Genomic DNA, 20,030 nt, shown 5'->3' with positions numbered 1-20,030 from the left:
GTTACATTTTCCTCCAAATCATTTATATATATAACGAACAGCAAAGGTCCCAGCACTGATCCCTGCGGAACACCACTAGTCACAGCCCTCCAATTAGAAAAGCATCCTTCCATTGCTACTCTCTACCTTCTATGACCTAGCCAGTTCTGTATCCATTGTGCCAGCTCACCCCTGATCCCGTGTGACTTCACCTTTTGTACCAGTCTGCCATGAGGGACCTTGTCAAAGGCCTTACTGAAGTCCATACAGACAATATCCATTGCCCTACCGGCATCAATCATCTTTGTGACCTCCTCGAAAAACTCCTATCAAGTTAGTGAGACACGAACTCCCCTTCACAAAACAATGCTGCCACTCGCTAATACGTCCATTTGCTTCCAAATGGGAGTAGATCCTGTCTCGAAGAATTCTCTCCAGTAATTTCCCTACCACTGACGTAAGGCTCACCGGCCTGTAGTTCCCTGTATTATCCTTGCTCCCTTCTTAAACAGAGGAACAACATTGGCTATTCTCCAGTCCTCCGGGACATCACCTGAAGACTGTGAGGATCCAAAGATTTCTGTCAAGGCCTCAGCAATTTCCTCTCTAGCCTCCTTCAGTATTCTGGGATAGATCCCATCAGGCCATGGGGACTTATCTACCTTAATATTTTTCAAGATGCCCAACATCTCGTCTTTTTGGATCTCAATGTGATCCAGGCTATCTACACACCATTCTCCAGACTCAACATCCACCAATTCCTCCTCTTTGGTGAATACTGATGCAAAGTATCCATTTAGTACCTCGCCCATTTAGAATGAAATTAAATGAAAATCGCTTATTGTCACAAGTAGGCTTCAAATGAAGTTATCGTGAAAAGCCCCTCGTCACCACATTCCAGCGCCTGTTCGGGGAGGCTGGTACGGGAATTGAACCTCGCTGCTTCGTCTGCTTTAAAAGCCAGCTATTTAGCCCTGTGCTAAACCAGCCCCCATTTCCTCTGGCTCCACACATCGATTCCCTTGTCTGTCCTTCAGTGGACCAACCCTTGAATGCTCCTTACAAACTCTGCCCCATCCAAGCCCCTAGCACTAAGAGAGTCCCAGTCAATATTGGGGAAGTTAAAGTCTCCCCTCACAACAACCCTGTTGCTTTTACTCCTTTCCAAAATCTGTATACCTATCTGCTCCTCTATCTCCCGCTGGCTGTTGGGTGGCTTGTAGTAAACCCCCAACATTGTGACTGCACCATTCTTATTCCTGATCTCCACCCATATAGCCTCGCTGCCCTCTGAGATGTCCTCCCGCAGTACAGCTGTGATATTCTCCCTAACCAGTAGCGCAACTCCTCCACCCCTTTTACATCCCCCTCTATCCCACCTGAAACATCTTAATTCTGGAATGTTTAGCGCCAATCCTGTCCTTTCCTCAACCAGGTCTCTGTAATGGCAACAACATCATAGTTCCAAGTACTAATCCAAGCTCTAAGTTCATCTGCCTTACCTGTTATACTTCTTGCATTAAGAACACTTCAGGCAACATCTCCCTGTCTGCTCTTCCTCAGAGACATACTGGACATATTCCCTAGTTCTCCCTCAATTCTTTCACCTTCTGACCTATTGCTCCCGTGCCCACCCCCCTGCCATACTAGTTTAAACCCTCCCGTGTGACACTAGCAAACCTCGCGGCCAGGATATTTATGCCTCTCCAGTTTAGATGCAACCCGTCCTTCTTATACAGGTCACAACTGCCCCGGAAGAGCTCCCAGTTGTCCAGATAACGGAAACCCTCCCTCATACACCAGCTGTTTAGCCACGTGTTTGGCTGCTCTACCTATTTCTAGCCTCACTGGCACGTGGCACAGGGAGTAATCCCGAGATTACAACCCTTGAGGTCCTGTCTTTTAACTTTCTGCCTAGCTCCCTGAACTCCTGCTGCAGGACCTCATGCCCCTTCCTGCCTATGTCTCTCGAACGGATATGTACAATGACCTCTGCCTGTTTACCCTCCCCCTTCAGGATGTCCGCTACCCTTTCGGAGACATCCTGCACCCTGGCACCAGGGAGGCAACATACCACCCTGGAGTCTCTGTCACGTCCACAGAAGCGCCTATCTGTGCCCCTGACTATAGAGTCCCCTATGACTATTGCTCTTCTGCGCTTTTACCCTCCCCGCTGAACATCAGAGCCAGCTGTGGTGCTGTTGCTCTGGCTGCTGCTGTTTTCCCCTGATAGGCTATTCCCGCCAACAGTATCCTGTTGGGTATACCTGTTCGAGAGGAGGACAACCATAGGGGATTCCTGCACTGACTGCTTGCCCCTTCTGGTGGTCACCCATCTCTTTGCCTGCACCTTGGGTGTGACCACATCTCTATAACTCATATCTATGACGCTTTCCACCACCTGCATGCTCCTAAGTGCATCCACTTGCTGCTCCAACCAAACCACGCGGTTTGTGAGGAGCTGCCATTGGTTACACTTGCTGCAGATGTAGTCGATCGGAATGCTGGAAGCGTCACAGATCTGCCACACCTCATGGTTGGAGCACTGCACCCCACTGAGTGACATTCAAGCACTAATTAATTAATTTAAAATAAACACTTGAATTATTGTTAGATTGAGTTACAATTAACTATATGGCCCTGATGCTAGATGATTTTTACTGTAAAATTAAATGCTAAATACCGATCTCTGCCCTCAGGTTTAGTTACTCCACTATCTAGTTCATCAATTAGATTTTTGGGGCAATATTATTATTTTTTCAAATTTAACAGATTCCCAACCAGCCAATCAGGTCATAGCTTTACTGTGATGTCACTTACAGTCTCTCCCCCCCCCTCCCCCCACACACACACAATTTGAAAAGGTAATAAAAACAAAAATCACTTACCTTCCCAGGATACTCCCTGGTTCTCTCCCTGCAGATTAACAGTTACAGGCCAGAAGAAAGAGAACAAAGTGGTAGGGAAAAAGCACCTTCTCCCACTCTGCACCGAGTTACCTCACTGCATCAAATTACCCTGTTCTAATTCCCACTCTGCATGTGTCTCATTCACTCAGGCTGTGTCTCCTTCACCTGCGCAAACCTTACTGAGTGTGCTTTGTGTCTGACTTTTATACAGAACTCAGCCAACCAGCGTGACTCACACTACTTAAGCTTCAAACAGAGGAATACAATGTACACCCTTGTGCCACTAAGCAGGCTACAGGTGACTGACAGATCTAGGGTGGGGTAGCTTCAGCCAATCAGAAACTAAGCTACACACTGCACTTTTAACTGAAAAACAGCAACATTTGATTCATCACTTACCTTTCCTGATTACCTCACTGCACCAAATAACCAAGTTCCAAATCCCACTCTGGATGTGTCTCACTCACTCAGGCTGTGTCTCCTTCACCTGTGCAAAGCCCATTAACTCATACTTTCTCGTCTCCAACCGCAGGAAGTCGTACAGGTCACCCAACCATACGGCTGCTCCCCCCCCCCCCCCCGGTGGCGATGCCGACCGCCACTCCAGCAAAATTAGTCGTCATGAAATCAGACAGGTGAAGGTGTTTCTCCTCTCCATGAGCTCTGGCTTCTCAGAAACCCCAAATATCGCCACCTCCTCCTCCACTACCCTGGCTAAGACCGCGAATACTCCCGCCCAGAATCTTCCCAATTCTTCACAACCCCAAAACATGTGCGCGTGATTCGTTAGCCCCCGCCCATATCTCTCTCACTCATCTGCTACCCCCCTGAAAGAACCCACTCATTCTCGCCAGAGTCATATGCACGCTGTGCACCACCTTAAACTGTATCAGACTCATCCAAGAGGAGGTTCCATTTTCCCTTTGCAGTGCCTCACTCCATACTCCCCAATTGATCTCCATTCCCAATTCCACTTCCCATTTTTCCTTGATCTTCACCAGCCGCTCACCTTCCTGCTCCCCCAGCCACTTGTATATATCCCCAATTTTTCCCTCCCCTTCCACATCCGGAAGCAGCAGTCACTCCAGCAGGGTGTATCCCGGCAACCTAGGGACCCCCCTCCAGACCTTTCGCACAAAGTCCCTAACCTGCAGATACCTGAACTCACTACCCGTCGGCAGCTCCACCTTCTCCCTTAGCTCCTCCAGACTGGCGAACCCTTCCACCAAATACAGATCCCTCACCTTGACCAGCCCCACTTCCCTCCACCTCCTGTATACACTATCCATCCCCATATTTTGCATCATGTATTGAACCTTGGATGTTACCGCAGAGGAGGCTCCCCGTTTAGGAAGAGAGACTTGGGTGGTTTGAGCTGGTCTCATTGAACTGAGAATGTGAAGAACCTGATGAAGGCCTTGAAGATTAGAAATATTGTGAGATAAATTGCGATATTCTTCCTGGCAGTCTCTGAGAAGGTAATGGAGGGGCACAAATTAAATAAATTTACGCAAAGAATTAAAGGGGAGTTTAAAAAAAATCCTCAATTCTCTGGCTCGAATTAATGTTATGCCTGAAATATCAAATGATAATGATGTTGCCATTTGTATAGAGTGCAGAGAGGATACGCACTGCTTTGTACTTGGCTAGTTTCAATTTCAGCGAGACGACTTCAATAATGTTTTTAATGCAGTCATCAAATATATAAAGCTGAGACTCTGGTCACTGCCATCTACAACTGACCAGACTATCATCACAATAAAGCTGTGCTCACCAGCCTTCGCCACTGCAGCTGCTAACTTTGCCAGAAGTCGACATGAATTTTCCAACCACATTGCTGCCTCTTTCAAAACTTTTATCAGTTGACCTTGACAAGATCCACATAACAATTTCCACAAGGAACCTGCCGAGCAAGATAAAGATTTGTGAGTGGGAGTACTAACATTGGATGAATAGAAGCTGGGTTTCATACCCTGTTATGTCTATAACATGAAACTGCAATAATATTTGAAGCTATAAGCGCTATACCAAGTGTTTCAGTTATTACGTTTCTTAATATATTGCATACCACTGAGGTCAGTGATTCCTTATAAGTCAGTTCATGGTGTATTGGAGGCATTACTTTAACAGGTATTAAAAAAATAGCTCGACAGAAATAGACAGAAAATTATAAAAAGACATGAAGAAATTTTTTTGAACAAGAGGTCTGATGAAGCAAGTCTAAAAAGAATAAACCCATTATATAACCAGCAACAAGAACGTATTTTCTTATAAATTGAATTTACTGCGCAAAGCTGCTTTCACTTGATTTGTGTAGTGTTTTTTTAAATTGCTTAGCTGCTGAATAGATCAATAAATCTACATACAAATTTGCATTACCTTTTTGCATATTGTAAAAATAAATATAACTAACTTCCATTTTTCTTGTAGTGAACAACGTTGGCATGCTGCAAACCCCAGATCCATGTAGATTTCTTGAAATGACTGAAGTAGATAAGGTACAACTCTCTTTTTTATTTTCTTAATACCAGGACCTCGCAGTTATTTGTGAAAGCAACCCATTACTGTTCGATAGATTCATCATCACACATGGCAGTCGATGGGATCCTCCGACCATTCCCACTCGCGGGATCTTCTAGTCCTGCCGACAGCAACCCCCCCCCACCACGGCTTACCCGGAGGCGCAGGGTGTGAACAACGGGGAACTCCATTGACAGTGGTGGGTCAGGATGATCCTGCCGCTGGCCAATGGTAAGCTGCCTCTGCTACTGCGGTACATGCCACTGCTGGGGGTGGGGGGGGGGATTTTGCTCTGTATGAATTCGGCCTTAAAAGTAGTTTTGTGAATTTAAGTTGAGCTTATAATAATAGTAATCTTTATTAGTGTCACAAGTAGGCTTACATTAACACTGCAATGAAGTAACTGTGAAAATCCCCTAGTCGCCACACTCCGACGCTTGTTCGGGTACACTGAGGGAGAATTCAGAATGTCCAATTCACCTAACACCACATCTTGCGGGACTTGTGGGAGGAAGCCAGAGCACCTGGAGGAAACCCACACAGACACGGGGAAAACGTACAGACTCTGCACAGACAGTGACCCAAGCCGGGAATCAAGCCTGTGTCCCTGGCTCTGTGAAGCAACAGTGCTATCCACTGTGCTTTGTGCCACTGTCAGAAAATGATTGAAATGAAAATTGCTTATTGTCACAAGTAGGCTTCAAATGAAGTTACTGTGAAAAGCCCCTAGTCGCCACATTCCGGCGCCTGTTTGGGGAGGCTGGTATGCGAATTGAACCGTGCTGCTGGCCTGCCTTGGTCTGCTTTCAAAGCCAGCGATTTAGCCCTGTGCTAAACCAGCCCCTGATATTAAAGAATTGCTGAAGTATAATACCGTGAGGGATGGGGAGGATTTCTGAAGTACATTTGTTAATACTTTGAAAACAGAAAATTAACTTGGTTGATTTGAAACCGCATCCCTGTTAGGTTTTGTCATCAATTGTTTGTCAAACTTTATCAGTTCCACATCAGTAGATTTTCTTTGTCAGAAATATCAACATGTGCCCCTAATGCTCCCAAACCTGCCTTGTGTACAAACTTGCCCTGTGTGGTAAACACTACCCTCTGCAGGCTAGGAACTCAGATGTTTGATTCCTAATATTTTGAGATGACTGAATTCAGATGAGTCAGCACTCGGGGCAGACTTACACTTTGTGGGGCCTTCTTTTTGAAGCCCGCGCCCCCCCCCCCCCCCAAAAACACCACACCCCTCCCATGACATCACACCCCTCCCCTAATGATGTCACATCCCTTCTCTCAATGACATCACACCCCTCCAGGCCCCGCCCACCCTCACCCCATAGAACGCAAAGGCGCAAGACAAAAAAATACACAAATTGATTACCACTTAATTAATTTAGTGCTTTTTAACTTGTAAAATCATGCCTGTATGAATAATTGCTAAATTGAAATCCAAGTTTACCTCTTGTCAGAATGACAATGACGATGGTCATTATTGAGATACGTGTCTTGAGACGAACAAACATGGAACTTGATGATGAGCATGAGATAGAAAAATCAGCTGATTACATCACTACAGCACAAGTCAGTGCAGGACAGAATGAGCCAATCCATTGCAAGACCAACTGCTCCACTCAACAAGATGCATATGCTGCCATTCAGTATACCTCAGAGGCCCATTCAGTTTCAAATGTTAACTCCCTTACTTCTGTTCACAAAATCAAAAAGTTATTGCCTTAAATTCACATGAGAGGAGTGTCCACTGAGTCAAGTCCAATATCAATGGCTCTGTCTGCAGAATTCCATTCTTTGTCCTGAAGAGACTTTCTGAAAGCCAGTCTTAAGAGCGATGGTGATCAGAACTACCAGCATATGACCAGCTGCAACCATTATATCTGACCACCAATGGCCATTTTGGAAAGCAAAACCTAAAACAAGATAATATGGCAGACAACAGGGGCGGGATTCTCCACGAACCGGCGGGGCGGGCAACTCCGGCGCGAAGGAGTGGCGTGAACCACTCTGGCGTCGGGCCGCCCCGAAGGTGCGGAATCCTCATGGGAATCATGGGAATCCTGAGGGAATTCGGCCGGTTCTCGGGTATAAACTGAACATGGCAAAAGGTGAGTTGTTTGTAATCCAGGCGAGGGGCCAGGAAGGTCGGCTGAGGGGGCTGCCGTTTAGGTTAGTAGGGGACAGCTTTAGATACTTAGGGATACAGGTGGCGCGGGACTGTGGCCGGTTGCACAAGTTGAACTTATCTCGGCTGGTGGAGCAAATGAGGGTAGAGTTCCGGAGGTGGGATGCACTCCCACTGACACTAGTGGGGAGAGTGCAGATGGTTAAAATGATGATCCTCCAGAGACTCCTATTCGTATTCCACTGTCTCCCCATTTTCATTCCGCGGTCTTTTTTCAGGAAGGTCAATAAAATGATTATGGGATTTGTGTGGGCGGGAAAGTCCCCGCGGGTGAGGAGATTGATGCTCGAGAGGAACCGAGGGGAAGGGGGACTGACGCTGCCAAACTTTAGTAATTACTACTGGGTGGCCAACATAGCTATGATAAGGAAGTGGATGGTGGGCGCGGGGTCGGTTTGGGGGCGGATTGAGGCCGCTTCGTGCAGGGGCACCAGTTTGGCAGCCCTGGTTACGGCGCCCCTGCCGCTCCCGCCGGCACGGTACGCTACCTGCCCTATAGTGGTGGCGACCTTGCAGATCTGGGGCCAATGGAGAAGGCATGTGGAAGAAGTGTGAGCATCAGTTTGGTCCCCCAATTTGCGACAATCACCGGTTTGCCCCGGGGAATATGGATGGTGGGTTCCGAACATGGCAGAGGGCTGGGATTGAGAGGATGGGGGATCTGTTCTTAGAAGGGAGCTTCCCGAGCATGTGGACGTTAGAGGAGAAATTTGGGCTGACGAGAGGGAATGATTTCAGGTACTTGCAGCTGCGGGACTTTCTACGCAGACAGATTCCATCCTTCCCACGCCTGCCACTTAGGGGGATCCAGGACAGGGTAGTGTCCAGTGGATGGGTGGAGGAGGGGAGGGTCTCAGATATATACAAAGAACTTATGGGGGCAGAGGAGTCCCAGACTGAGGAGCTGAAGCTTAAGTGGGAAGAGGAGTTTGGAGGTGAGATAGAAGAGGGCTTATGGGTGGAGGCGTTGAGCAGGGTAAACGCGACCGCAACATGCGCTAGGCTCAGCCAGATTCAATTTAAGATCGTCCATCAGGCCCACATGACAGTGGCCCGGATGAGTAAATTCTTTGGATTAGAGGACAGGTGTGCCAGATGTTCGGGAGGATCAGCGAACCATGTCCACATGTTCTGGGCATGTCCAAAACTCAGGGGGTACTGGCAGGGACTCGCGGACGTTATGTCCGGGGTACTGAAAACAACGGTGGTGATGAGTCCAGAGGTGGCAATTTTTGGGGTTTTGGAGGACCCGGGAGTCCAGGAGGAGAGAGAGGCTGACGTTTTGGCCTTTGCTTCCCGGTAGCCCGGTGACGAATTCTGATGGCATTGGGGGACTCAAAGCCCCCGAAGTCGGAGGTCTGGCTGTCGGATATGGCGAGCTTTCTCGGTCTGGAGAAAATTAAGTTCGCTCTGAGAGGGTCACTGTCAGGGTTCGCCCGGACGTGGCAACCATTTATCGACTTCTTCGCGGAAAACTAATCGTCAGCGGGGGGTGGGTGGGGTGGGGGGTGTGAGGTTGGTGGTTAGGGTAACGTAGATTAGGGGGGTAGTTGTGCGGGTCCTTGTAGGAGGGGAGCTGGTTTTTGCACTATGTTGATTGTTCTTTGCACACTGTTTTGCATTGTTGCTTACTATGCAAAAATGCCTCAATAAAATTGTTTATCCAAAAAAATGTTTTCCACTTGCCTGCTCCAAGTGTGATTGAAACATATTCCACCGATGCGTGGAAACCGAACAAAAAGGCATACACGTTTCGAACAAAGTCAAAAAAATGCGCAACTTCCTCACAGGATTCAACTGCAGTGTTGCTGATTAAATTCAAGGAGTGGCTAGAACATGGAATGAATAATGCACAGGGGCTTGCATTGTTCAATCTTACTTATAGATCTAAATATTTTCTTGCCATATTTGCGGCATTATTGAAGCTCTGCCCATGACAATTTTTGATATCCAAATCTAAATTTTCGATGATTTCCAAAACAGCTGTTTCCAGACACTCAGAAGAATGGAATTGTAGCTGGGCAAAACAAAGAAATCACTCTTCAACTTCATCATCGGTTGTCACATATCTTTGAATTAATGTTAATTGGGTCACATGACTCACATCTGGTGTTGAATCAGCTATTATGGAATAGTATTTGGCATCTTTTACTTCATTAGTGAATTGATTTCTGAGCCACTCTGCCATTATAGTGATGAAGTCATCGCAGGTTCTGTGCATTCAAAAGTTGGTCCTCCCTGAGCCACAGTATTGATAACGTTTGAAATGTTCATCGAGTAGCTCTTTAAATTCACTGAGATATTCAAGGCAGGCTAAAAAATTACTTCTCTGATTTGACAATGATGACTCATCATGTCCTCTCAGAGGTAGTCACAAAGAAGACGGTTTGATTGTGATACCAACATGTCTCAGCACTTTTCTCCAATAAGAACATTCCTTTTAAAACTGAGCCATAACACAGAATCAATTCTTCCAGATTATTTACGTCTTTGAACAAACCCGGACATAGCTTTAATATGAGCTTTGGAAGTTTCATGATCAGCAATATCTCTTCCATTATTTCTCCAGTTAGAATACCCATTGACAAATGCTTGTTTCCCTTTACTAGGGTCAAGGAATAATTTGAAAGCATAACAATAGCAGACTGCTTTAGAGGTTTCCAAAATCATCAACCAATTTCTAATTTCCATCATCCCATTTCTCTTCACCCTCAGAAAATGTGACTCACGAAGACTTCTAAACCGCGTTTGGCCTCTCACCTCAAATGTGTTTCTCAGATTTTCCATATGACCTTTGTTTTCGGGTTTATTTAGCACAAAGTATTCTATCATAGCCAGTGGAACAGATTTTGGCCACAAGGCAATGTCTTATAGGTAGGTTTCTTTGCTCACCTCAACAGAAAAAATATCTTGCAGCTCTTCATATTACCATTTCAGATTCCACTTCTTGTTTAACTTTTTCAGGCGATATGGTTTCTCCAGAAGTCTTTTTTTATAAATTAAAAAAATTTAGAGAACCCAATTCTTTTTTTCCCCCAATTAAAGGTCAATTTAACTTGGCCAATCCACCTACCCTTCACATCTTTTTTTTGGGTTGTGGGGGTGAGACCCAGGCAGACATGGGAAAAATGTGCAAAACTCCACACGGACAGTGACCCGGGACTGGGATCGAACCCGAGTCCTCGGCTCCATGAGGCGGTGGTGCCAATCACTGCACCACCGTACTGCCCCTGTCAGCACGTCTAAGTCATCAGATAATTCACCCATGCTTTTGGTGGATGAGGATGAATATACAGTTTGTGCACTGTTCAATACTTTGAACTTTTAAAAGTTAAAGTTAAGTCCTCTTGCCTCGCCTTCATTTTGCTTCATATTAACTGATCTTTCTTGATTTGAATGAATATGAATTTTCTGAAAGAGCATGCTTTTAAGCCCTCCTCAGCTTTGGGAGTCGAGTTGCCCCTACACTCCTCACTGCTTGACAATGGCGACCCTGAGTCCCATACCGGCTGGCTGCCTCACTCACCACCTCCCTTTGGCTTTTTTTACCAATTTGCCTGGCCCCGGAAGTGTCTTGTACCTCACGTTGATGACTTTGCCTCGCTACTGCCTGCTGGACTATGGCCTGCCCAGCCCAGGCTTGGGGGTTGAGTCACCCCAGCTCTCCTCAACGACTGCTTGCTTCCGAGTCCCGACCAGTTGGCTGGCTCACCGCCTCCCTCCACAGTTTTTTCGCCAATTCACCCTGTCCCGCAGCGTTTCGCACCTCTCCTCAATGACCTCCCCTCACTGCTGACATGAATGTCTGACTATGGCCTGCCAAATCCTCAGCCCTGATCTGGAAATCGAATCACCCCTGCTCTCCTCAACGACGGCTTGCTTCCGAGTCCTGACTAGCTGGCGTGCTCACCATCTCCCTCCTATGGTGTTCTTTGTGTTGCTTATTTCAGGATGGTTGCCGTAGTGTTCGCAAAGACCACAACATAGCTTTAACGTCAACAAAGCTATAAATTTATTTACACTACCAACTTGGATTCGACATGTCCTCCTTAAGAATACACAGAAGATTAATAACATCTAACTGCACTCATCTGCAGCTAATCTCACTACTGGTTCAAACTATGATCTACACTCACTTGCACTATGTGCTCTTTTGACCTTTACTAGCTAACTCCTACACACACTCCTCCCCTAAGGTCTAGCATCACTGCCTTATATAGTTGTAACTGTAGCTCCCTCTAGTGGCTAATCTCAACACTACATTAACCCTTGCAATGCTGATAGTTATGATAGTACCGTAGCTCCCTTGTAATTTTTTTCAGCGATTCACAATGAATCTTCACCTTGAATGCTGCCTCTCTCCCTCCTAGTCACTTCATCGTCCACCAGTGTTTTCCCACTCTATGGGGACATGACCAATTAGAGTCTGATTATCAGAAAATGCAGCTCTATCAGGCTCTGATTGATGCCCACTGACACTGCCGGCATGGCCGCATTGATCAGGGCTCTCTGCCTAAGCACAGTGTGTTTCATTTTAACTCTGCCTTTGCTTGAGAGTACCATGAATGGCCACAGAACCCCAAGAGGGAGCAGAAATTACCCCAGGCTACTGCTTCTGGTTGCCATCCAGCGTTGCTACAAAGTGCATGTTGGTATATAATGAGAACAGGATCGGGATTGACTGTGATGCTCTCCATGATAAAACAGTCTAATATTTCATCTAAATTTTCCTCTTTGGGCTGTTTACGGTGGGACCTCTTGTGCTTTGACCGCACTGTAACCACAACCATTTTTGAGCATTGGAGCTCATTATTTTTTTCAAGTATAGACTTCTGGTGAAATCCCTGCCAGCAAGGGACATGGAACAGTATTGCAGTGGGATGTCTGCTGCAAGGCTAGGAAGAGAATGAGCAGCCAAAGCCAGGACAGAAACATCCTGAAGCTCATGCGATTTAAAAAGGGGCTCTTGCTAAGTTGAGAACCCTGTGTGAAATGGTAAGGGGCCTGAAGCGAGATGCTGATGACTATACACTCTTCCTCTAACAGGTGCACTTTGCGCTTGCTGATAGTGCTTTGCAATTTACTGCCACTTCTCTCTCACGGTCCTTGGGTCAAGCGGTAGCTGAAGTGAGAAGCGGGGAATTTGGCTGAACGTTTAGAATCAATCATCATTTATATGTGGCAGGGTAAATTGAGGGTTGTGTTGCTGGCTCCCCTGCTATGAATGGAATGGAGGAAGATTCCTGGTGGTGGTGCTGGCAAGGGCGTGGATCTGGTAGTCCCCTGCTCTCCTTCATTTCCTGTTGTCCAAACCCAGTGCTTGTTGATAAAGAGAGAATGAATACTTGGATGAGAGATGTTGATGCCTGTAACCCAGCTGGAATCTGTGGCTTTAGGAAAGGAAGGATGTCTGTGTGTGTGGAATTCAACATTATTCAACACAATTTTGAAGTGGAATATTCATTGATATTGCTGAAATATTGAGATTTGCATTGACGGGGGCTGGGATTCTCCATTCCGGATTTGCCCCACAACTGCTGCCAGTGAAAACGGAGAATTTGGCGCTCAGCCAAAACTCCATTTGCCGCAGTGGGAACAGAGAATCCCACGGTGTGAACGGACGGGAAATCCAGCCCGAGGGTTTTGTAGCAGCTTACTATATTTAGTGTTTGCTATCTGGATTCTCGTAAAATTTTATATAGTTCAGTTGGCTTTATTTATAAACAATATTCCTTGATCTAACTCAAATTGCTTGATCTCTACGTTTCTACACTATAATATTTACATGATTATTTAAAATAAATTTGTTACACCATGAGATATGTAGGTGCTTGGGAGGCGCTGCCATTCCATAGGGCAGGGACTCACTTTAGGTACCTGGGGGTGCAGGTTGCCCGGGCGTGGGGGGGGGGGGCTCCGCAGGTACAACATTTCTTTGTTTGGTGGGGAGAGTGAAAGCTGATCTGGCAAGGTGGGACAGTCTCCCTCTGTCACTGGCGGGTCGGGTGCAGGCGGTTAAAATGAACGTGTTGCCGCGATTTCTGTTTATTTTTCAATACCTGCCGATTTTCCTGCCAAAGGCTTTTTTCAGAGAGATTGAGGGAAGGATTACTTTGTTCATATGGGGAGCGAAGGTGGCCAGAGTTTGAAAGGTGCTGCTACAGAGGGGAAAGCAGACAAGGGGTTTGAGTCTTCCGAACCTGATGTATTACTACTGGGCGGCGAATGTGGAGAAGGTGCGGAGCTGGGTCAGAGGGGTTGATTCCCAGTGGGTCAGAATGGAGGAGAGTTTGTGCAGGGGGTCGGGATTGAAAGCACTAGCAACAGCGCCGCTCCCGATAGCCCCGGGGAAGTACTCTGGGAGTCCGGTAATAATAGCTTCATTGAGAATTTGGAGGCAGTTTCGCCAACACTTCGGGTTGGGGGCAGGGTCAAGGGAAATGCCGATTCGGGGGAACCACAGATTTGAGCCAGGGAGGTGGGATGGAAATGTTTGGAAATGGGAGGAGAAGGGGATTAAGACACTAAAAGATTTGTTTCTTAGGGGTTGGTTTGCAGGGCTGAAGGAGCTGGAAGCAAAGTATGGGCTGGAGCAGGGGGAAATGTTTAGATACATGCAGGTTCAAGATTTTGCCAGAAAGGAGATACAGAGCTTCCCGGTGGAGCTGGCCTCCACATTGCTGGAGGAGGTGCTGACGACAGGGGGACTGGAGACGGGGGTAGTGTCAGCAGATTACGGAGCTATTTTGGAAGAGAAGAAGGCGCCACTGGAAGGGATCAAAGCAAAGTGGGAGGAAGGGTTGGGAGAGGATAGGGAGGACAGGTTCTGGTGTGAGGTGCTCTGGAGAGTGAATGCCTCCACCTCGTGCGCAAGGTTGGGGCTGATACAGCTGAAGGTGATATACAGAGCACACCTCACGAGGGCGAGGTTGAGACGATTCTTTGAAGGAGTAGAAAATGTGTGTGAACGATGCAGGGGGGGCCCCGTTAATCACGTTCATATGTTTTGGTCCTGTCCAAAGCTAGAGGATTACTGGAAGGAGATTTTTAGGGTAATTTCTAAAGTGGTGCACGCGAAACTGGACCCGGGCTCCCGGGTGGCCATATTCGGGGTGTCGGGCCAGCCAGGATTGGAAATGGGTGCGGAGGCAGATGTTGTAGCCTTCGCCTTGTTGATCGCCCGGAGGCGGATCCTGTTGGGTTGGAGAGCAGCCTCTCCACCCTGTGCCCCGGCGTGGCGGGGGGACCTGTTGGAATTCTTGACTCTTGAGAAGGTTAAGTTTGAACTGAGGGGAAGGATGGAGTGGTTCTACAATTCATGGGCATTATTCATCATGCACTTTCAAGAACTGGGTAACATCGAACATTAGTTGGGGGGGTGGGTGGGAGGGTTGGGGGGGGAGGGGGGGCGGTGTGTTTTGATGGTGAGTATGGGTGATTCCTGATTCCTTTTTGTCATTTGTTTATGTGAATGTTTGGGGTTTGGTGGGAGGATGGGTATCCTTGTTATTGATATGGGGATTGACATATTTGTTACTGATTATTGTCCGTTGTTGGTGGGTGTAAATTTGGGAGAAAATGTGAAAAAGGAGAATAAAAAATATTTAAAAAAAAAAAGATATGCAGGTGGTTTATTATTTCGAAAGACCTGCTCATTTCCTGCTTGATAGCTGCAGAATTAGCATTCCAACGGGCTGGACTAACCTCCCTGTTTCCACCACTGCTCAGTAATACATTAAGTGTTATTTGACCGTCAAGAAGGCATTTTCAAATTTGCTTTGTATTATTAATTTTAATTTTGTGAGAAACACTGAATATGAAAATTTGAATATCTGTTAAGTACTTGTAATAGTGCTGATTCTGATCCTAATGCATCACTTGCTAATTTTTTTGTTTCCATACATTAGACCATCAATGATATGATCGCTGTTAATATGGTATCTGTTGCCAAGGTATGTTGCCCAGCAATAAAAATTTGCTTATTTTCTACCAGAAGTGTGACACAAAGTTAAAGGTGGCATTTGATGGTTATGGAATAGTATCCCTACAGTGCAGAAGGAGGCTATTCGGTCCATAAAGTCTGTACCGACTCCCCGAAAGAGCACCCTACCTAGGCCCACTCCCCTGCAAACCCCAAACCCCACCAAGGGGCAATTTAGCATGGCCAATCACCTAACCTGCACATCTTTGGACTGTTAGTTCATGTTTTTTTTCTCTGTTCTTGGTATGATCTACCTAAATTCTACAAATTTGTAATTGTTAAAATGCTACCATAAAGTGGTAACATATTAGTATGTCATGTGCAAGTGCGATAATTTGTATTCTGATACATATATAAAATGGCGATTTTTTACATCACTTATGGCAAAGCTATTGTAAATAAACCTATTGCAAGTTTGCAAAACTGGATTGATTTTAAAATGAATTTATGCCTGTTTTTAATGTAAATCTGTAGTTTACTAAATTTTAAAGGGGGATTCAAGCAGGTAATCCACATTAAAAAGTTGGCATACAAGAGGAGGACATGTTTCTTCCATCCCTCCGTGGCGGACGAACCTGGGATCTGGATCTCATGGGACATATTCAGATGCTTTCTGAACATCCCAGTACAGTTACTGAAGACCCTGCCTAGCAATGTGTTGCAGATGGTGTTTCAGCTGGAGGATTCCTCTAGGGTGATATGTATACACCAATCTATTGTGGCCACTGTAGAAATGGGAAGCAGAGACCTTTCACCCACCATAAACTAATATCCCTCTCATCCTACTAGGCCTTTGGGATTAGATCTGTTGTATAACAAGATTTACAAAGCAATACCAGCAAGAAATAATCTTGTAATTTGATTTTAGTGGATCTTTAATACACATTGCTGAACACTGTAAAAAGACACACATTTAAAAAAACATTTATCAAGTGTATCTTGGTGCAATAGTCTCTTGCAATCATTTGCAGATGACCCAACTTGTCTTGCCAAGGATGAAAGAGAGGTAAGGACTTTGAACTTTTTTCACAATCTGAGATGTCTAAGTAGGCATTAGTTGAAATCATTTTGTTTTTACTAGTAGTGATTTTAAATTGAATTTGATATGTTATTATAAACATCCATACAATTAAACTAACAAGAAGAAAATCTAATGGCAATTATTGCTGACATCACTAAATGTTATTTGTACTTAGCAGCAGGTTTTTTGTGTACATTGTTGCATGGAGACCAATAACATGAAAGAGCTGAGCTTTTCAAACAACCCCAATGGAGGAAACCAATGCACAAAATATAACTTTTAAAACTTCTATTGTAACAATTAAATCAAAAGAAATAAAGTGGGAAGGGGTCTCTGCAGGCAAGGAGAATTGTTACTGATTGGGCGAAGTGATCATCCACCTGCAGGGTGTCACGGACAATTTTGAAATGCTCCCTTTTATTGCCTGTGACCAATTATGTTTGGATGTGGTTGTGTGTTTTCTTACCTTGGAGTGATTGCGTCAATTTAAAGAACTCAGCAGCAAGCTTTTGTGTATTAAAAATGAAGAAATTTACTTTATTTCTCCCACGGACTTACCTTGAAGGTTAAACAAAAACTTGATGTCTCACTTACATGACTCACCCACACTATCACACACACAAAAACTAGATACAATTGAAGGTAAACCAACAGCTATAAAAATTGAATTTAACTGAGTCTCTAAATTATTGTGGGCTCAATGTTTCTTGGGCGGAAGTAAATTTGTAAAGCAAGGATTTCTCAATAGTTGTAATGGCTCTTGCCGTGTTCTTTTAAAAAAAAAATTTAGAGTACCCAATTATTTTTTTCCAATTAAGTGACAATTTAGTATGGCCAATCCACCTACCCTGTACATCTTTTAGATTGGCGGGGTGAAACCCACACAGACACGGGGAGAATGTGCAAACTCTACACGGACACTGACCCAGGGCCGGGATCGAACCCAGGTCCTCAGCGCCTTAGGCAACAGTGCTAACCACTGTGCCACCGTGCCGCCCGACTCTTGCCGAGCACTCAGGTGAACTTGATGGGGGAACAGGTTAGAAGAGAGAGTCTTTGTTCCTTTTTCAAGCTATTGCAGGCATACACAGAGGCTACTTAGCTGACTGCAGCAGCGGATGGCTCTTTGCAGGACTGTCTCTCCCCTTCTCTCACTAAGGGACGTCAGTCCGGAAGTCTCTGAAGATGTTTCTTTGAAAAGCAGTTTGAATTTTCTGCTATATCTTTAGCAAGGAGCCAAGGTGGCCACTGTGTTACGGACGTCTAGTCAGCTCTCAAGAGTGGCTAAGAGACTGGACCAGATGATAACTTTTTAAAGTTTTAAGATGGTATGGAAAGATCAATTAGTTCCAGGAATGATAATATAAGAAGTAGAGCTTGGTTATTTTATAAATAAACTTTATTAAAAGAAAAGAAAACCGTATTTAAACGTTTAAACTTCAATCCTAACAATAACAGATTACTTGCAGTTTCTTAACCTTAACACTAGTTCCCATTAAACAACAGAATTTGCAGCTCTCATGCCACTTTCACAAGCAGACAAACAATACTTGCATTTATGAAACAATTTTTCTTCTGGTAGGAACATTTGGTCTGAACATTTTTTCTAAAGCCTGTCTCAGAGGAAACTTTCATGACCTTCTTGGTCGATTTCCAAAGCCTTCTCTCTGTAACTGTTTAAAACAGCATTCCTTCTCTCTCTCTCTAAGCTCTGCCCAGCACCTCAAATCATGGTGGGGTTTCTAAACTTGAATGTATCATCAGTATCTTGGCTGATTGCCGACTCCCGTTTATACAAAAGAACAGAGCCATGCTATTAATATGCAACTAACCTCTATTGACGGCCAAAGATGCCATCAGACTCTGTAATGGGATAATAGCTGGTCAGATAGGAGTGCCCTGAAAGACAATAGATCTTGAGTGAATCACCCTTGCTCATCCGAGCCATCCGTTGTATTCCCAATAACGTGTTTTAGTCTCAATGGGACAACATAACTCTCTTTTAATTTGAATTCAGAGCATCCGTGCTTTTTTCTTTCCAGGCTCAGGCAGACTGTCTTATTGGATGGTTGTTTGCTCTGTCCTGGGCCTGGAAGGGAGTTGGATTGCGTTGTGGGTTTCAGTGTAATTCCCCCATAACTCTGGGGTTTTCGGGGGTTTTATTCCTCTGTTAATTTTCTTTGGGTGTGATGTAAATCTGTGCTGTTGACTGTGTCTGCCTTAATGCAGACGGAGCTTGCATTGGTGGGAGGAACATGTTGGGGACATTGTCCCCGAGTCATCCGGTCTTAATTGTTCCTGTGCTTGTCCTGACTTCTGTTATGTGCTGTGTCTGTTTTGCATTGAGACTTATGGCTTTTTCTCTCTTTTTCTTCTGTTTTAATGCAATTAATTGTAAAAATGTGAAAACGACAATAAAAATATATTTCAGAACAAAAGAGGGTCCTTTTGTTCTCTCTGGCAATGAGATAATGTTTTTTAATCCATAAAAGTACCTGGTGATCTTCGAAAGCCACCTTAGAAATGTGACTTAAAAATATAACTTCTTTAAAGAGTCACAATATTATTACGCCGGTTCGGCTCTAAAGAGGACCAACTGGAAAATTTCTACCTAGCTCTCAGCTTCCATCCTCTCACGATACACTTTATCAGCTGATCCCCCATCACTCTCCCTCCCATCTGTCAATTTATTTGCATTCTTGGATCCTGATACTAGCCCCCCCCTCCCCCCTCCCTCAGCCTGTGCCAACCTGTGCCGGGCACAGTGCCCAGTCCGGGCCCACTGGGGAGGACAATTGGGGGGGCTTCCCATTATGTGTAGTGGTGGGGGTGGGAGAGCCCTCCATACCTTTGTGGTGGTGGGGGGAGCTGGGGGCAGTTCCACTTCAGTTCTGATTGGGGCCCTTTAAAGATAGGAAGGGCCCAATCTCTGTGGAGCCGGCCTTGTCAGCTCTCACAGGCCACGCAGCGCCTGATTGGTGGCATACCCCCCCACCCCCACTGGTTTTCAGTCAGAGCCTGACACTGACAAATTATGGGAAAGGTCCACTTGAAAGGTGCGAGTACCAGCTCATGGGGAAGTGGCTAAAAGCTTGTTCGGAAAGATGGGCTTTGTGAAGGTTTTTAAAGAGGGGTGGTTGTGGATAGGTGGAGACAAGGGGCAGGATTCTCCGACCCGCCAGCCGGCCTGTGTGGTTTCCCATTGTGGGGCTGCCCCACGCCGTCGGGAAATCCCCGAGCTGCCGACGGAGAATCCTGACAGCAGAGAATCCAGCCCAAGGCGTTCCAGAGAATGGGACAAGGTGGTTGAGGAGAAAAACGTACAAACCGAATAATTGGATATTTCGGATCTAATCTAGTCTGTTTTCTTTTTGGAAAGAATATCTGTAAAGTATGTTTTGATCTTTTATGTAAAACAAT

General features: G+C 45.5%; 1 protein-coding gene across 3 annotated transcripts in view; it reads left to right on the top strand.

Moving 5' to 3' along the window:
- Window positions 1-20,030, top strand: part of hsd17b3 (hydroxysteroid (17-beta) dehydrogenase 3) — a 140,940-nt gene that overhangs the window by 76,348 nt on the left and 44,562 nt on the right. For all 3 annotated transcript variants that reach the window (XM_072516742.1, XM_072516743.1, XM_072516741.1), the window contains exons 5-7: window positions 5,319-5,386; window positions 15,516-15,560; window positions 16,561-16,595. In XM_072516742.1, the coding sequence (XP_072372843.1) occupies window positions 5,319-5,386; window positions 15,516-15,560; window positions 16,561-16,595 (148 nt within the window). The remainder of the gene's footprint in view (window positions 1-5,318; window positions 5,387-15,515; window positions 15,561-16,560; window positions 16,596-20,030) is intronic.

The sequence above is a fragment of the Scyliorhinus torazame genome, chromosome 9, assembly GCF_047496885.1.
Source record: "Scyliorhinus torazame isolate Kashiwa2021f chromosome 9, sScyTor2.1, whole genome shotgun sequence".
Classification (NCBI taxonomy): domain Eukaryota; kingdom Metazoa; phylum Chordata; class Chondrichthyes; order Carcharhiniformes; family Scyliorhinidae; genus Scyliorhinus; species Scyliorhinus torazame.
Note: the sequence above shows the minus strand (reverse complement) of the source record. Positions and strands in the feature narration are given on the sequence as shown.